Source organism: Callithrix jacchus, chromosome 2 (assembly GCF_049354715.1).
Source record: "Callithrix jacchus isolate 240 chromosome 2, calJac240_pri, whole genome shotgun sequence".
Lineage (NCBI taxonomy): Eukaryota > Metazoa > Chordata > Mammalia > Primates > Cebidae > Callithrix > Callithrix jacchus.
Window position 1 is genome coordinate 130,918,587 of NC_133503.1, and position 18,320 is coordinate 130,936,906.

General features: G+C 44.4%; 1 protein-coding gene and 1 long non-coding RNA gene across 2 annotated transcripts in view; one reads left to right on the plus strand and one right to left on the minus strand.

Moving 5' to 3' along the window:
- The window catches only part of LOC108590630 (uncharacterized), a 46,630-nt gene extending 32,064 nt beyond the window's left edge, over positions 1–14,566 (plus strand). Inside the window, exons 4-5 of the long non-coding RNA XR_008479671.2 lie at positions 11,978–12,107; positions 12,413–14,566. This is a non-coding gene — a long non-coding RNA (uncharacterized LOC108590630). The remainder of the gene's footprint in view (positions 1–11,977; positions 12,108–12,412) is intronic.
- The window catches only part of THBS4 (thrombospondin 4), a 46,557-nt gene that overhangs the window by 9,530 nt on the left and 18,707 nt on the right, over positions 1–18,320 (minus strand). Inside the window, exons 3-15 of the mRNA XM_035291332.3 lie at positions 16,588–16,835; positions 14,082–14,190; positions 13,617–13,699; positions 13,224–13,275; positions 12,811–13,013; positions 10,874–11,011; positions 8,213–8,281; positions 5,873–6,025; positions 3,359–3,463; positions 3,034–3,141; positions 2,606–2,765; positions 1,415–1,533; positions 488–540 (exon numbers count right to left, since the gene is read on the minus strand). Coding sequence (XP_035147223.3) covers positions 488–540; positions 1,415–1,533; positions 2,606–2,765; positions 3,034–3,141; positions 3,359–3,463; positions 5,873–6,025; positions 8,213–8,281; positions 10,874–11,011; positions 12,811–13,013; positions 13,224–13,275; positions 13,617–13,699; positions 14,082–14,190; positions 16,588–16,835 — 1,600 coding nt within the window. The remainder of the gene's footprint in view (positions 1–487; positions 541–1,414; positions 1,534–2,605; positions 2,766–3,033; positions 3,142–3,358; positions 3,464–5,872; positions 6,026–8,212; positions 8,282–10,873; positions 11,012–12,810; positions 13,014–13,223; positions 13,276–13,616; positions 13,700–14,081; positions 14,191–16,587; positions 16,836–18,320) is intronic.

Genomic DNA, 18,320 nt, shown 5'->3' on the forward strand with positions numbered 1-18,320 from the left:
TAATATCTGTTGAGTGCTATGTATATAACAGAAAGCATAAGAAGCACTTTCCATGGATCAACTCAATCTTTACAACGGTCCTATCAGCTAGATCTAGTGTCATCCTCATTTTCCAGATGAGAGAATTGAGGCACAGAAGTATTAGGTAATTTGCCTAAGGTTAGCTGGCATGTAAGAGAGCGAGCTGAGATTTATGTCTAGCTCATAATCCAGAGCCCATCTGTGAAGCATGATGCTATATTACCTCTCCTGTAATAGATATCACTTGCTGGAATGCCTAGTGACCTATTCTGACACTGTTCTGCCAGATACAGAACTTTCAGGGAGAATTCTCATGGTAACCCTGATCGGAAGCAGGGTTATTATTCCACCAGCCGCCCAGTCCCCCAGAGAGATCCCAAGGAATGGAGTATCAGGAAGTTCTGAAATGTAAAACCCTCTCTGGATGTTTGCATCCGGCTCTCTGCAGTTGGGAGACAAGCCATACCTGTCCTGATTGGTGTCACAGGAGTCCCCAACCAGGTCATTATCCACATCAGACTGCAAAGAGAACAGAACATGTTATTTATCTCTGGGCCTGCAAGTCCAGAATGCTCCAGAGAAGGCAGACCTCACCCATCATCATTGGATTTGGGGAATTATTTCTCTGGAACTGGGGTGGTGCAAAACTGCAAAAGGACAACACCATATTGGTGTAGGCACAATGTTGAATTTTCAAAAAAGCCTTCTAAAATATCAGGCTACATGGATGGGCTGCCTACACACCAGATGAGCTGATTGGAAAGGGGCGCTGGGGTAGCATGGTGGCAGGTGGACACGTGGAACCTTGGCGTGGGTCAGAGGGAGCCAGCCGCAGGCATGGAGAGTAGGCAAGTTGAGTTTGCTTTGCTTCTGCAATTTGAAATTTGGCCAGAATGGTGAGTGAGTCACAGAGGGCAACCATGACTCCCCTCTCTCAGGGTTTTAAAAATAAATGACACATCATACCCAATTATCCAGATGGGGAGGAGGCGTGAGAAGGGAAATGCAACACATCACCGGCTGAACTTAATCTGAAATGTCCATACATAGCTGTGTAGGGGTTTGGGGACTAAATGGACACAAGACTCCAAATGGTTAATTTCCATGTTCCATTTACCTTTCTGCAGGAAAAAAACTCATATCGGGCATCATTAAGCTCATATTACTAACCTCGTAGGCAACTGACAGCCTGGGAGATAGTCCCAAGGGCTTCGTATTTTTTGTGGTGTTCATCCCACCATCGGGCCCACAGTGTGTCATTTCTCCACCTCTGCTTTGTTAGGTAAGTGGCAACAGCTAAGAAGCTCTGCTGTTTCTCTAGACACCCGTCTTAAATGAGTCTCTGCACAGAGGGATTCAGCCTGGAGTCTGAATTCCCCAGTATCCTACTAACCTGGTTAGGGTTGCTGACATCAGGACAGCTGTCACAGGCATCCCCCACACCATCACCATCCTCATCCCGTTGGTCACGATTGGGAAATCTTGGGCAATTGTCCAAAATGTTTTTTATTCCTGTGAGAAAGAAATGATACCTTGAGTCAGGGGAATGTCACTGACTTCTAGGTGCTGTAGAGATCAGGCATGTGGTGAGTTGCTTTGGCCTGGGCCATTGTCACATAGAAACTACCCTTTTCAGCAGTTATCTGGAGGCAGCTTCAAAGGATGGATTCTGGGAGACTTAAAAATGAACAGCTCTCAGAGGCATTTATTCACTGAATTCTAATCTGCCCAAGATGTCAAGGGCTATGACAGCAGCCAGGGGAGGTGTCATGATGGCTGTATGGGCTGACCCTGGAGAGGGAGGATCTCGTGGGTATCTGAGCTATGGCTGAGACCCTAGGGCTCTAGGCAGTGTTGTGCTGGAGCCAGGTCCATTGTGTCCCTCTCTTTTCAGTTCTGTGTTTGATGATGTCACATTGGTAGCCTGAAATCAGCAATGATGACAGTATGGAGTTACATCATGGAAACTGGCAAACGCTATGAACCAGGGCTTTCTGTGGTTTGTTTAGCAGCACACCACTGGATCTGGGTCATCGATTAGGCTTGCAGAAGGTGAGGTCATGTTTTAGGGGTGTGCATGTTCTGGAGTGTTGTGTGTGTGTGTTGTGTGTATGTGTATGCAGGTGTTTTTTTCGAAAAGGATTTTCCTTCAAGGGCCCACAATGGGATGTTATAGCCTGTGATGCATAGTCTGTGACCTGCTCAAAGCCTTCTCATTCAGTTCTCTATTTCTAGGTCTCTCACATGTAGAAAGGATGGTGGAGAGTAGGGAGAAGTATAAATGGGAAGGGAGATGCCCCACAAAGACACAGCCTGGCAAGACACTGCTTGAAGGGGTCCTACAAAGTTTCTGGCAATGATACAGGGTCCTGGAAACATCCAGAGCCATTACATAGTGGAGTGGGCTGTGGAGTCTCCTTCCACAGACACAAGTCCACCTTGGGCCCTCCACAGATGCAATCCACAATGAGCCACCCACAGCTGGAAGTCCCCAAGTCCCTTATTCTGTTCCTACTCTTGAGAGAGAACAATGGAACAAGGTCAGATGAATCTCAAATAAAAGACAAAAGCAAGACAAATCTACCATCTCCATCCATGTCATCGTCACAGGCATCTCCTCTTCCGTCCCCATCTGTGTCTTTCTGGTCGTTATTTAAGACACTCACGCAGTTATCACAGGCGTCCCCAAAGATATCTTTGTCGCTGTTCCTTTGGTCCACATTGTGAATCAGGACACAGTTATCCTACATGATGAAATGATGGAACATCACTCAGACTTTAAGTAAATCCACTTCCCCCACTGTTATGAAGTGTGAGAACTCTGGTGGCTCAAGTTTGTCAGTTTGATATGTCAAACACTTGTGAATCTTACAGGGTAAAAAGCTGCAGTGCTATGGCATGCAGGCATGGAAATTAACATTTGGGATGATTCATAGAAACAGTTGACTTCACAGGCTTTCTCCCATCATCCCTGTGCATGGCAATTCACAGGCCCTCCCTGCGAACAGGTACCTGCTCATTCAGGATCCCGTCTCCATCAGCATCCTCGTCACAAGCATCGCCAATGCCATCTCTGTCTGCATCTTCTTGGCCAGAATTTGGCACATACTTGCAGTTGTCCTAAGGGGGAAAACACAGCTCTGAGTGACATCCTGCATTTGTGTTAAATCAGTAACCATTTCGGACCTCAAGACACTGTGGCTTCATTGTTGGTGGCTGTTTCATTTAATCTGAGATGCAGCTGCTTTACAAATGCAATTTTAATTTAGATCCACAGAAGATAGGACTTTGGGAAGCCACAGTGTATGTGTGCCTACTGCCGCCCCACACCCCTTACCTTCTTGCAGTTCCTGGCAGAGCATGGCAGTTCTTCGTCAGGGTAACTGTCGATGTCCACATCCTTGCCACAGACATAGCCATCGCCAGCCCAACCGACTCCACACTGTGAAGGGAAAGCTTATCAGAGGCCTGGAAAGCTGAGCTTGGCAGGGAGCTGGTGGCTGACAAGGGCCTCTGCTCCTTTGCTGGTTCCCAGCTGGAGGGCCCAGAGTCACACAGCTTTGTTGGGTGGGGTTTAGAAACTGTTTAATGGTTCCCTATTCAAAAGATGTCAAGGGAGATGCAGAGAGAAAACTCTCCCTCCCACTCTCGCTTCCAGGAATGGGCAGAGCAGGCAGCAGAAGGGAGACAGGAGGAGGGGACCCAGAAAGTCCCAGGAAACTGGAAACCGAGGGAGGGAAAGCTGACCTGAAACCAGAGGTAAAGGAGGGAGGAGGGAGAGAGTCTGAGGAGCAGAGTCTGGGCCAAGGGAAATCAGACTTATTAATCAGAGAGCAGGTTAAACTTCCTGGCCTCTCCACCCAAAATAAGGAGCTTTCAGACCAGTGACTTCCTCAGCTGCAGCCTGCCTGTTCTCAATCATCTGCGCTCTCCCTCTGCAACCAGGATTTAGGAGGCAGGATTCCACAGAGACCCTCCAGAGCTCCTGGTTCCTGCTCACTTGCCCCAGCAGGGCCTTTGGAAGGCCTGGAAGGCTGATCCATGGGGTGGGTCCTTGACTCACTTTAATGAGGAAAAAATGTCCTCTAGGAACAAATACATTTTTAATGAGCCATTTTCTGGCAGATTCAATTATTTTAGTAGTCACACCAAGTTTATTAATCCTTTACCATCTGTCGTTGTGCCTTATTACAAATTCAAAAACATATTAAGAGCCCCATCACCCAGCATCCCAGTGGAGTCGTCAATTTGTTCACAGAAAATGAGGATTTAAACAGAGATCTACACTTGCTTCTCAGTGACTGCTTTTTGGTAATAAACAAGCCCAACCACGAGGAATTCAGGAGCTTGCTGGGGCCATTTCCCCTCCAATACAGCACATTCCTCCATCCTGACCTTGTTACAGAATATCTGTATTGCCAGGGAGGACTGACTTTTTAATATTGATTTATTTAACTCATTTTTGATTCTTAGATTTTCTATTTGAAAAGTGGTAGGCTTATTATGGAAAATTGTGCATGCATAAGGATAAAGAAGCATGCTGGGTGTGGTGGCTCAGGCCTGTAATCCCAGCACGTTGGGAGGCCAAGGCAGGTGGACCACAAGGTCAGGAGTTTGAGACCAGCCTGGCCAATATGGTGAAACCCCTCTCTACTAAAAATACAAAAAAAAAAAATTAGCTGGGTATAGTGATGGGCGCCTGTAGTCCCAGCTACTCAGGAGGCTGAGGCAGAAGAATCGCTTGAACCCAGGAGGCAGAGGTTACAGTGAGCTGAGATAGCACCACTGCACTCCAGCTTGGAAGACAGAACCAGACTCCATCTCAAAAAAAAAAAAAGATAAAGAAATATAGCTTTGAGATTAAAAAGATGGAAAAGGGCTCAGAGAATCCGTCTTGCTGCTCAGGGGTGATCACTGTGAACCAATGAATCCAGAGTCTGAGGGGCCCCCTGCCAAGGGCCTGGTGCCCTGGGAAGTACGGAGGAGAAGGGCAGCTGAAGTCTGCTGATTTTTCAGTGCCTAGCATCCCCAGGATTCTGGATCCTTGGAGTTGGGAATGGATGGCAGGCTGAGGACTCTGGATCCTTGGATTTGGGAATGGATGGCAAGAGCACGCCTTCTCTTTCACAAAGGGCCCACCACAAGCCCAGCATGAGACCCATGTCAGGCCCTGACATGACTGCTCTACTCTCTTCCCAGCCTCCCCTCCCCAGACCAGCTCCAGGGCTGGAGACTGCACAGGAGGCGTGACCATTCACGGAGCTGTCTCTGATTGGAGTGGAGGTAGACATAGAGCATGGCAGCCTCTGGCCCTTTCCAGTCACCTGTTAGGAAATGGGAGGTTTCTTCCTGAGGGCCTATGACAGCCCTCACCTCTCCATGGTGCCTTCCCCACCCCAGGATCATTGGGGCAAACAGACCCCAGAAGTCGTAAGAGTGAGGACAGTTAGAAATGACAGCAGGTATGCTTGTCATTATACAAGCAGGTAGACGGGGCAGAAGAAGGAAAGGGGAGAAGAAGGTTCCTTCACCTCCCTGCTGCTGGCTTCTGGACCTTTCCACAGAAGAGGCTTGGGAGCTGGGGCTCCACTGGGGGCTTTGGCATCCAGGTGCCCAAGTGGACAGTGTTGCCCCAGAGTCAAGAGGGAGAGAAAAGGCAGCTGATGGCTAGATGGATGTCGGGCTGCTCCTCACAAACTCGGTGTACCCTGTTCCTATTATGCTGTGTGCTCATTCTGATTGCGATGCTTTCATTTTGGAGTACTTTTACCTGGAAGCACGTAGAAACTGGAGAGAGGTGGTGTTTAGAATGAAGAGGAAAAATGATGGAGGAAGCCAAAAAACAACTTACCACACACGTCACATCCCCCTGCCTCTCCTCAATGCACTGGGCATTCACACTGCAAGGGTTCAGCTCTGGGTTTCTGCAGTTTCTTTCCGTTTTGCATCCTCTTGTCTGATCACCAGTATACCCTGGCTTACAAGGCCCACAGCGGTAAGATCCCTGCAAGAGACAAAGATCAGACGCTGAGCTGGAAGCTGTGAGCAAAGGTATGGTTACTGTGTATATTTACACAGGTACTCATTGCCGGCAGGATTTAGGCATTAGACCCATGCCTGCCTCCCTGCTTACATGTAAGATCATATGAATGTTGGTGAAAACACCATCACACTGGAGGCTCCATCTGGCCACTCAGACAAAGAAGGAATACAAGTGAAGAAAGAAGGCTGGACGGTGAACCAATGACACTGACTTGCCTGTGTCACTGTGGAGGGCAGAGGGGGAGAGGCCAAAAGTTCCAATGAAGTCCTGGGAGATGGTATGAGAAGTTTACTCTGGGGACAGGGAGATAATCTGCTTAAACGCAAGTTAATTTTTTTCCTCGCTATTCATTCGGCTCTTTTACAATGGAATGACAAAGGAATGGGTGCACCGAGAAATGCTGGTAGCCTGCATTGAGAATTTTTGATGAGGTAGGCCGAGAAACTGACAAATGAGCTGTCAGTGCCACTGCAATGACACTTCAGGGGTCAGGTTTTTTTTAGCACACGTGCGCGCACACACACACACGCATGCGCGCACACACACACACACACACCCCCCAAATTAAAATTTTCAGCTTTATTGATGTATAATAGACAAAACTGGATATAAAGTGTGTAATGTGATGATGTGATATACGTATACATTTTGAAATGATTACCATAGTCAGTTAAGTAACACATCCATCAACTCACATAATTACCTTCCTGTTTTTTCTTTTTCAGTGAGAACACTTAAGATCTGCTCTCTTAGCAGATTTCATATATATAGCATAATACCGTTAACTACAGTCACCATGCTGTACATTAGATCCTCAGAACTTTTTCAACTTATGCAGCTTTATTGACATAAAATTTGCAGATCATAAAAGACATCCATTTGAAGTATACATTTTAATGATTTCAGTCACTCACAGCGTCTTAATTGCCAAGTCCAAAGCATGCTTTCCAGTGACACTCAGCTTCCCTGGCTGTGCTGTCAGCTCGCTCCTTTTTCTGGCTTCTGCTCTTTTTCCTTGGCCTACTCCTTCATTTTTGGAGTTTCCTGGAGTTCTATTTACTACTTTCTTTCTCTCTAGGTGGCTCAGTTCTTACCTTTATACCAAGGTTTCACAAATCTACTTGCAGACTACTTTGTCCTGGTAAAAGCTAAGAAGCAATAAATCCCCATCTATTCCTAAGCAATATAGCATTGTGGAAAAGAACTCAGGCTCTGTAGCCAACCTGGAAGTCTTATGAGATGTGTGATCTTGGTCTAAATACGCAACATTTCTTTTTCTCTTTTTGGAGAAATGATCTCCCTCTGTCACCCAGACTGGAGTGCAGTGGTGATCATATTTCACTGTAGCCTCAAACTACTCTTGGACCAAAATGACCCTTCAGCCTTAGCCTCCTGAGGAGCTGGGACTACAGGCATACAGTACCATGTCTGGACTTAACGATGTCATATTTCTGTGCCTCAGTTTCTTCAATTGTAAAATGGGGGTAGTAATAATCCCCATTTATGAGGTTGTTGTGATAATTAAAATAAGTGACTTGATAAATGTAAAGTGCTTTTACTTACAAGGAAACAAGAAACTTAGGGGTTAGATAACTTTCCAATAGTCAGACACGGAATCAGTAGTTCTTTTCTTGATAGTCTACTCTGCTACATCTTTCCTCTTGGAAACAGTTTGATAGGAACTTTCAGAAATAAAAGCCATACTTAAGTTATAGGCATCCCTAAGGGCTAAGCATTTTAATTTAATACAATGAAAAGTTTTATGAAAATAAAGAATACCATTTGGGAACTGTGTAGTCACCAGTAAAATACTGAACTGTTAATATAAACTACCAAGCTCTTCACAATTTTAAAATACAAGGAGTAATAAATTCTTCAACAAATAGTTATCTAATAGCCTAATACTGCAACTTTGATAGGAGATAAAGAACAAACTCAGCACCTACAAAATTATTCCTATGTAAAAAATTACTTATGCAATTACTCATATTAAACACTTTTTCAGCACAAACTTTTGCCCTTATTCTGGCAATCAAATATATTATGCCCACATGTTCTATGTGTGTTTTGAAGCTATGGTCTATAAACATACCCTTGTTTTAATAACCGGTTTTACTTTGATTAACAACAGCTGTGATAAATACTTACCAAAGTATTAATGCAGATCGAGTTGGGAACGCACACTCCATTTCGACACTCATCAATGTCAGTGCAGACCTAGTGCAGAAAAGTTCAAAGAAAGTTTAGCGAGACATGCTGCTTCAATAGAAATGCAAATAAATTTCCTTTGTTTTGCTATCTTTGGGTGAAGTGAAGATGCAGAATTTCAGGTAGAATGGTAATCTGAGGGTTATTTGTGCCATCTCCCTGCATTTATACCAGTTCATACTTAATCTAATTGCAAATGAGAATTGCTTTCATGGTACTGAAGGTTATTCAGAAAAGACAACTTGTTCTATTCATCTATTCCCCCACCTTTTAGGTTAGGAAAGTTTTTTTTTTTTTTTTTTTTAACTTGCTTGGGACTCTATGGAGTTCTCCTATCTGAGGATTCTTAGCTTCTCTTCTGGAACATTCTCAGCTTCCCCCAACTGCTTTCTATTTTTTCTTTGGAACTACAATTGGATGGATATTGGATATTCTCATTAATATCTTCTTTTGACTCCTAACTTCTTATGTACTCCATATCTTTATTTCTCTGTGCTGCGTTCTAGATGATTTCTTTAGATTCTCCTCCTAGCCTAATATGGATTCTCTGCTAAGCAGTGTCTAATCTGTTTTGCCCATCTATTGAGTTAATGTCAGTGATTTTCCATTGATAAATGTTTTATTTGTCTGTTTTTCTCACATTGCCCTAAACTTTGTTGTTGTTGTTGTTGTTGAGACAGGGTCTTGCTCTGTTGCTCAGGCTGGAGTGCAGTGGTGCAATCACACTGCTCACTGCAGCCTCAACCTCCCAGGCTCAGGTGATCTTCCCACCTCAACCTCCCAAGGTAGCTGGGACCACAAGGCACATGGTCACCACACCTGGCTAATTTTTTTTTTATGTGTATTTGTTTTAGAGACGGGGTTTTGCCATGTGGTGCAGATGGGGCATTGCCCTATTCTTTAAGTATGGTATTTATTTCTTTGTCTTTTTATGTTTACTTTATATTTATCATGTTCCTTGTGGTAGTTTCTTTATTTGAACTGCCATTTTTGTTTATTAGCATATCTTCAGTAGCCCAGATTTTGCCTGTGGGCATTCTATTGGCCCTGAATTTTGGCATGTCTTTACAGAGTGGTGTGCCTTTGACTTGAGTCAGGGCCCTGGGGATTTTATTTTTTCATGGCTGATTATTATTTTAATATTTTGGCTTGTGTTTCTGCATTATATGTATAACACAGATTTAGAGCTCATAACTTACAAGTGTGGTCCTTTGATTTGTTGTGGGCAATTTGCATTTTTGTCAACCATTTCTTAAAGCTGAAGTCAAGCTTCTTTGTTGTTTCTTAGGGCTAGTAAAGTTTTTCTGTCTCCTTGTAATGGACAGGGTGGTTCTTTGAGGGCCCTGGACTTATGCAGGAGTGTTAGGCCTTCCCAAAGTTCCCAGACTACATTGCTGCATCCACTCTACCTAGGTGTTAAAAGCCAGGTCCCCATTCTTAGGATCTGGAGCTGGCTCCCACCTCCCAGGATCTGCTGTGGCCTCAGCTCTAGTCACAGTTCTGGCTTTGAGTTTTCTCATTGTTTCTGGACACTGCACCATTTTCTTTTCTTTTTTTTGACTTTGGAATGCAGTAACATTTGCTGTTAAATTTTAGCAAGGTGGCTCCCTTCCACTTCAGTCCTGTCTGCCATGTTACTGGAAATCTATTGAGAAGCGCTTCTTACTACCTTACATCAAGTACCTTATATTTCATTTTGTCTATTTCCTTACTAGTGACCATCTTAATTGCTTACTAGTAGGGAAGGTAAATGAGTTGAGTGTAACTAATGTTACCATGAGCCTGCAGGAGCCCAGGGAGCCAGGGGCTTGGTCTTAGAGAGTTCATTTTTAGGGGACTCTCATAGCTTCTTGTCATTCCTGTATGTCTAGCTCGCCTCCATTTCCTAGCCTAAAAAATCATGCCCTTTAGAACATTTTGATAGGCACCTAGGAAATAATAAACCCCTGCCCTTCTTCAAAGCTAATAATTTCCCTAAGGTAGTAAAATATATTTATAGACCAACCATTTTTAAGGGCTAAAAACATCAAAAAGAATTTCACAGTCAGTCAGTTAAATAATGACCAGGATATAGTAGAACATTTGGAAATAAACGGAGACTGTCATGAAGTACTCAAGTGCTTTATGGCAATTTATAGCTTATATAAGAAAAGGGGGAGGCTGCCTCCAGGGATTATTTCTACTCGTAAAATCCCCTCATCTCTGAGACAGCCTCGGACTGGCAGCAATGACTCTACAAAAGTGACCTAATTTTTCAAAACGTTTGTTTCCCTGGTTCTCCACTTATTCTGCAGGACGAAATGTTCAATGGCTATCAAGAAAATAAGACTGAAGTTATGCCAGTAGCCAGTATTACCCCACTTACTGCTTTTCTAGTGATACTCTATTATCCCAAATTAAAAGCTTCCTCCTTTCTAGATTTTATAAATGTAAACACTTGGAAATGGTTGAAAAACTTCCTCATTTGCTGTTTTACACCATGACATTCCACATGGCCTTGGCCGCTCAAGGAGGTAACAGGTTATACCAAAGAGGGGAGAACCAACCACAGCTGTCCATGTTATTCATGAAACATGAATAGAAACCATGACTTCAGCCTACCTGCTTGTTTGACTTGGCGAAACTGATCCCAACACCCTGCACCATGGGCCCTGTGAAGCCCACTGGGCAGGCATCACATCTGAAGCCAGGAGACAAATTCACACAGCGCACGCCCAGGTAGCAGGGATAGTATTTGCACTGGAGACAAAAAGGTTCAGAGTCTTTAGCCACACCGAGAAAACACTCTCAAACTTCTCTTCACCTATTTGTACATGCTTGTTTAGTCATTTAATTGTCTATCTTTTGGTGGAAAAACTAATAAAAGGAAATAAAGGCTTCCAACTCCAGTTACCCACCGAATCCCTGACCACACAATCTGAGGCTGCTTTCTAGTGGGCTATGCTGTATTGTAGCATAATGGCACATCCAAGTTGAAATGGTCCTTGGATCAACCAGCCTACCTCTCCACGTAATAAGCTCCCTGATATTCTGACATGGAATTTGCAAATCTCTGTGAAAGGACTGTGTCCCTGGACCACTTAGCTGCTGCTAGATGACTCCAAAAGCATCAGCAAACCAACAACTCAATCAGAAAGACCTCAGGAAGGCAAAGCCAGGGCCGCTGCCTCTTCAGTAGCACATGATCCCTCAGGGCCTGTGCCTGCCTCCATGTCCTGTCAAGTTCATGCTAACCAAGGCTCTAGGAATCTTGGAGATTGGTTCTGTTCTTTTTTTTTTTTTTTTTAAGCCACTTCAACTAATGTAAAAAACATGACCACTTCCTGCCCTTTCAGAAACAGGAAAATTCCAGCTCACAGATAAAAACCAGATGCAGTTCAGTGAAACGTCTGCAGATGTTTCTCCAATTGAGGGATGAATAGAGACCACCTTAATTGCTTACTAGTAGGGAAGATAATGAGCTGAGTGTTACTAAGGTTACTAGGGGCCTGCAGGAGCCCCAGGGAGCCAGTGTGTGCCTAAGATCCCTAACTGTCTCTCCCCTGTGCTTCTCCTTTCAGCCTTCCTCTGGCTGGGTAAGAGGAGAAAGGCACATTTAAGGCATATTTTGGCAGCCTTGCTACCTGCTATGAACATTACTTTGTGACTGGACTGGTAATTGCCTAACCATGTTTTTTTTGTTTCTTTGTTTTGTTTTTGAGACAGGGTCTTGCCCAGGCTGGAGTGCAGTGGTGTGATCATGGCTCACTGCAGCCTCAACTTCCTGCCTCAGGCCAATCCTTGTACTTCATCATCCAGAGTAGCTGGGACCATAGGTATGCGCCACCATGCCCAGGTAATTATATTTTTTGTAGAGATAGGCGTTTGTCTTCTTTCCCAAGCTGGTCTTGAACTCCTGAGCTCATGTGATCCTCCTGCCTTGGCCTCCCAAAGTGTTGGGAATGCAGGCTTGAGCCACTGGGACTGGCCTGCCTAACCATGTTCTTGAAGCCTTCTCTTCTGTGGCTCTGCCAGCTGGTCAAACGGCTGGTATTTGCTGGATGTGCCTCCTCTGGGCCCCTCCCCGAGCACATTCAGTTACTCATGTTACAGCACCTCCCCCTTGTTAGTGTGAGATTCCCCTCTGCTCCTTTATTTTAGGAAGGCTGAAGAAACTGATGGCAACTCCTGAAATATACCCTTACAAAAATCCTCCCCTTCCACATTTGCAAAAGTGGGGGAAAAACAAAATTGTACCACAGGCTGCTTAAGAGAAATAACCGATGCCGATGTCAGAGGATAAAGCAGAAACTTCAGCACTGCAGCAAATGGACCAGTAGAAGAGTTGGAAATGGAGGAAAAATGACAAATGCAGCCATAACCTTGGGTCATATCTCCTTCCACCATCCCTGGTCTCAGGGTCTCCAAGTAAGTGGTTTCAATGGACCCTGGAGGATGCCCACGTTGTCCCTTAATCATCAGGGTGGCTTCTTTTTCCAAAAACCTGCAGGGTGAGGAAGATATTTAGGGAGCCCCTACCTGTCTAAGTGAACTTTTACCTCATCAATATCAATACAGGTGATCCCATTTCCTGTGTAGCCCTCGGGGCAGGGCCCACACTGAAAGCCCTCTCTGCTGTCGGTACACTGGACACCTCGGAAACACGGGTTGGAGTCACACCGACGTGGTGGGCGTGTTGGCGGTGCAGGGGGTGCCGGGGGTACCACTGTGCTTGGGGTTGGAGACTGAAACCTGAGAGGACCTACAGAAAAGCAATGATCCACAGGCTTATTCACCGCCAGGAAGATACAAAGAAGGCAAAACAAAATTTGGTTTCCTGTTGAACTTTTCCTCCCTCCCCTCCAACTATGTGGTAAACCTTCAGAAACTGTGGTCGATGCAGCCTCACCGCAGGCCTTTCATCAGCCTGCATCATCCCACTCAGCGAGCCCGTAACTGGAAAAGCACTTACCGCAAGCCTGGCATTCGGCTATGGTGTTTCGCAAAAATGATGTCTCCTTAACCTTTAGAAATGAGAAGGGGAGAAAAGGATTGAAAAGCAGTGCCTGGTATCATCCAGGAATGAAAGAATCCATGTGGAGCTTTCTATGTAACACTCTTTATAGTAGTGTTAGGGGCCCTTGATGGCTCCCGCTCTGCTTAGAGCCATGGTGTGTTCATCACGAGCTTGGCCCCCATTTCCAGAGACCTACCAGAGGAGCCCCGGTGTGGGGGGCTGCATGGGCCCCGGGAGGTCTGGCTCAGAGGCTGCCTTGGTGCCTGGGCAGGCCTGCAGCTCCACTAGCTTATGGGGACCTGTTCTGAGAAGACCAGGGCTTTTCGGATGATATGCCTCACTTGTTACCTGCTGTCTCAGAAGGTCCTTCACTTCTCCCAGTAGTTGGTTTAATTGTGCCATTTGACCCAAGAACTGCCGGTTAAAGTCCCCTGTAGGAACAGCAAAAGGCAAGGAGTTTTCAGCCAGTGATGGTCATTTCTAAGTGACTCAAAACCAAATGATCCCCCAGGAAATCATTGTGACAAGATGATTCAAAAACCCAGAATATTTGAATTTGGGTAATTTCTTTAATTCAGCTAAAAGAATGATAATGATGCCACTGACTAAGTCTAAATTCATGTGACTTATAAAAATAAAAGTATAATGAAAATATTCCTTGCCCCGGATTTTGTTCAAGAGCCCGATTTCTGTAGAACTGTTGTGTTGGGCTGCTCTGTGGAGAGCCCCACTTTTCGGTGATGGGACCCGGCCTATTCAGGGTTTTCAGAGTTTGTGTTGGTGAAGTTGTGCAAACTGCCCAAAAGCCCACACCTGTGCCTGTGGCGGCCAGTGGCTCACTCTGCTGCAGGAAGCAGTCTTGCAGGCTGGCGACCTGGAACAGCGAGCCTCTCACCACCAGCTTCAGCTCTTCCAAGAAGTCCTGGAAGAAATCACATTCGTACCACAGATTGCTGACACTGTTCAAAAGCCAATGTGCTTGCCTACTCACGCAATTTTCATAATCAAGTAGTCCTGTATACTTGGACCCTCTGACATCTTACATAATTTTGTAGGATCACATTCTTTCCTAAAGCCTGCCAGCCCTATCTTTTTGACTGAAGTGAATATGTAAGTAGCCAGTAGCTTAGGAAAATGCTGGCATCCAACTTGGCTTGAGAGTTCACCAAGAGGGCTGAGAAAAGGAAAGGCTCTTTTCCTACATGGTAGAGGAGTTATTTTGTGGCAGGAGCCTCTTAAGAATTGTCTGGAATATGTTTATGGAATTTGGATTGTAATAAATAAGGTGTTAATCCCAATTTTAAACAGTATTCTTTTTTGGATGTCTTGGCTCAATGTTCTAGCAAAGCCTCTAATTTCTTTGGGCTATGAGAATGAATAAATGATATATTTTATGATCATTACATAGTTGGCATCATATTTTTACAATATGGGTTGATACTAATTATTGTTAGTCAAAAAGTCCATTTTCTTGCTGCTTTTTCTTGTGAATTCTGCTTGCAATAACTTTTATTACATCTATATACAACAAAATGTTTATGTTAACTGCCAAAGTAAAGTCATCATCTTCATTTTAGAAATGAGCACAACTAAGGATTTTCAGAGAAATTCTGTTTCTTGATTTAGCTAAGATTTAGGCAACAGGTACTATTTGCACATATTGTGTTGGAAATCAGGCTATAAGCTCCACAGAGTCAGGACGATGACTGGCTTTGCTCACCATAGTAGCACTAATGCCTAGAATGTGCCTATTTGTAGACTGAATGAGTGAGTAGGTGACTATGAGATTAAGCCACTGTGATCACTACTGATGGTCTGAGGAGGTAGAGCTTCTGAGAGGCTGAGGTGGGTGGGTCACGAGGTCAAGAGATCGAGACCATCCTGGCCAACATGGTGAAACCCCATCTCTACTAAAAATACAAAAATTAGCTGGGTGTGGTGTCACATGCTTGTAGTCCCAACTACTTGGGAGGCTGAGGCAGGAGAATCGCTTTAGCCCAGCAGGCGGAGGTTACAGTGAGCTGAGATCATGCCAACTGCACTCCAGCCGGAGACAGAGCAAGACTCCGTCTCAAAGAAAAAAAAAAAATCCAATGAGTACAGTTTCTGATGATTTTGTCATGGCTGAGTCCTGACTTTCAAACATTGACTTATTTGGTAGTGGACACTAATTTCTGAAATGAGCAGTGACATAATTTCTTACTGTCATTCTGATTACTTGGGCTACTTTGGAGATTCAGAAATAAAGCTTAGCATATCTTTCTATTAATTTTTTCACTGTTAAAATCTCTCTATGACTGAAAAACAAAAAAAACCCCAAAATCTTTCATTTTTAGCTTTCTCGGAATTTTTGGTTAAAAATGCTTCCTGTTGTTCAAGTGCATAACTTCTAGGATCAGATTCATAGTTTTGATATTGCTGTCTAAAACTGCACAGCATTCCTACTTGCAATGGAAATTATTGCTTACACTCTGCTTCTCTGTACAAAGGACTCAGAGTAGCTTGCAACTAAAGCATATATTAATATAATGAATTACAAATGGAAGTGGAAAATGAGGATTGAGAGGTCGCAGACAAAAATATTATGGGCCATAACAGATGAACGCAGTTACTGATTTTGACATTGGCTTATATATCGGATGAAATTCAGGAACTTTAGCCAGTTATTAAGGACAAAGAATACTAGTTCTTTATAAAAACAAAGCACTGCCTAGCACAAAATTCTAAAAGAAATGAATGTGGCAATTTCTACAGCAGGTGCAATGACAGAATAATAAAAATACCATCAACATGGAGTAAAGCAGAAGACAGAGGTAATGGTATCTTCTGTTAAGACCAAATGGAGCTAAGCTAAGTTCCCTTTTGTTAGTGCATGTTCTGACAAAACCTGTGAAAATGCCATTCTGAAAGCTGCAGTTTCTAATCATTCATTTTTATTTTCACTGTAGAAAATTGAAAATGGATAATGTCATCACCCCGAGGTAGTGATTTTTATTTTTGCTTTTCTTTTCCAACTTTACAATTGTATTCAGTCTCTACAGAGCTTGTTTATCACTGAAAGCACAAGCTCTGAATTTTGGCATCACATTAGAATCGGTGTTTTAAAAATATGCCGATGCCTAGGTGCCACCCGACAGATTCCGATTCAATTTGTCTTAGGGGCAGCCCCCAGCAGTTTTTCAAGATCCCCAGGTGACTGATATGCAGCTGGCTTTAGACCCACTGACCTGTGGCAAGAATTTCTCAGCACACTCCTCTGCACTCCCCAGGCACTGGCAGCCCATTTTTCCACTTCCGAGACTGGTTTGTGGGTTCCTACCTGTGGCCTCCTCTGGAAAGTCCTCAATTCAATGGCTCCAGGACTCTGGGAGAGGCCAGCAAAGGCCCTGGGGAGATTGTGAATGGAATCCACCTGGGTGCAGTCCAGGTAGAGCTCTATGGCGCCGGCCCCTCGCTGCAAATTGCTCAGCCTCAGGAGGATCCTGTGCCGCCTGCCATCCGCCAGCTGCAGGTTGTTGAAAACCACCAAATGGATCTTCCCATCGTTCTTCAGGTAACGGAGGATGGCTGGAAATAAGCACAGGTCAACAAATGGTGTGATAAATGGAAGACGGGGAAGTAGGGGAGGAGGGTCAACAAATGGTGTGATAAGTGTCCTGTGCTGAACAGCCTCTTGGTAACAAGACTGGGTGGCTGGACAGGATGTGAGCGAGCAATAATCACAAATATTGATTCACCATCTTCTGTGTGCTAGGCACTGTTTCAGACACTGGGAACCCACTCTCCTCCTGAGGATGCTTTGTGCTGATGGAGAAACAGACAATATGCGGCAAATTTGAAACGTTTTAAACAATACAATTTCATATAGTGATAAGTACAATGAGCAAGCAGAACCACATCTGAAAGCAAACTAAACTCTAAGTAAGCTTAGAGAACAAATCCATTCATTCACCAAACACTTGCTGAGCACTACCATGGGGCTGGGGGATGTCCTTAGGTGCTTTAAATACTTGATTTCTTCCTTCCTTTTTTTTTTTTAGGACAGGATCTCGCTCTGTTGCCCAGGCTGCAGTGCAGTGGCATGATCTCGGCTCACTGCAACTTCTGCCTCTGGAGCTCAAGCAATCCTTTTATCTTACCCTCCTAAGTAGTTGGGACCACAGGTGGAGCCACCATGCTCAGCTAACATATATTTTTTTGTAGAGACAGGGTTTTGCCAGGTTGCCCAGGCTGGTCTCAAAATCCTGAGCTCAAGCGATCCATGTGCCTTGGCCTCCCAAAGTGCTGGGATTACAGGTGTGGGTCACTGCGCCCAGCCTAAATACTTAATTTCTACTCACTGAAATCCAGTGCAATTGGAATAACTATGGACGAGGAACGTGAGGCTCAGATAAGTGAAGGCACTTGCTCAAGGACATAAGAAGTGGCAGGACTAGAATCTGAACCCGAGTAAGGTTCATTCCATGACTAAAAAAATGCTAGGCATGCATAGGCCTTAGTCAGCACATGTCAAATCAAGTGCAATCCATCATATCATCCCTCAGCAACCTCTCCCTCAATTTAACAATGCTCATTTAGAAAATAAAAGGTATTGGCTGGGCACAGAGGCTCATGTCTGTAATCTGAGCACTTTGGGAGGCCAAGGTAGGAAGATTGCTTGATTCCAGGAGTTTGAGATCAAACTAGGCAACATAGTGAGACCTCATCTCTACAAAAAATAAATTTGAAAATAGTAGCCAGGTGTGGTGGCACATACTTGTAATCCCAGCTACTTGGGATGCTGAAGTGGAGGACTGCTTGAGCCTAGGGGATTGAGGCTGCAGTGAGCCATGATCAGATAACTGGACTCAAGCATGGGCAACAGAGTGAGACGCTGTCAGAAAGGAAAGGAAAAACGAAAGGAAAGGAAAAAAGAGGAAAGGAGAAAGGAAAGGAAAGAAAAGGAAAGGAAAAAAGGTATCCGTGGTTGTAAGAAGGACTCTCACCTTATTTATTTATTTATTTCTCCTATGTGGGTAGCTATCCATTTATCTTCTTAAACTCATGTATCTT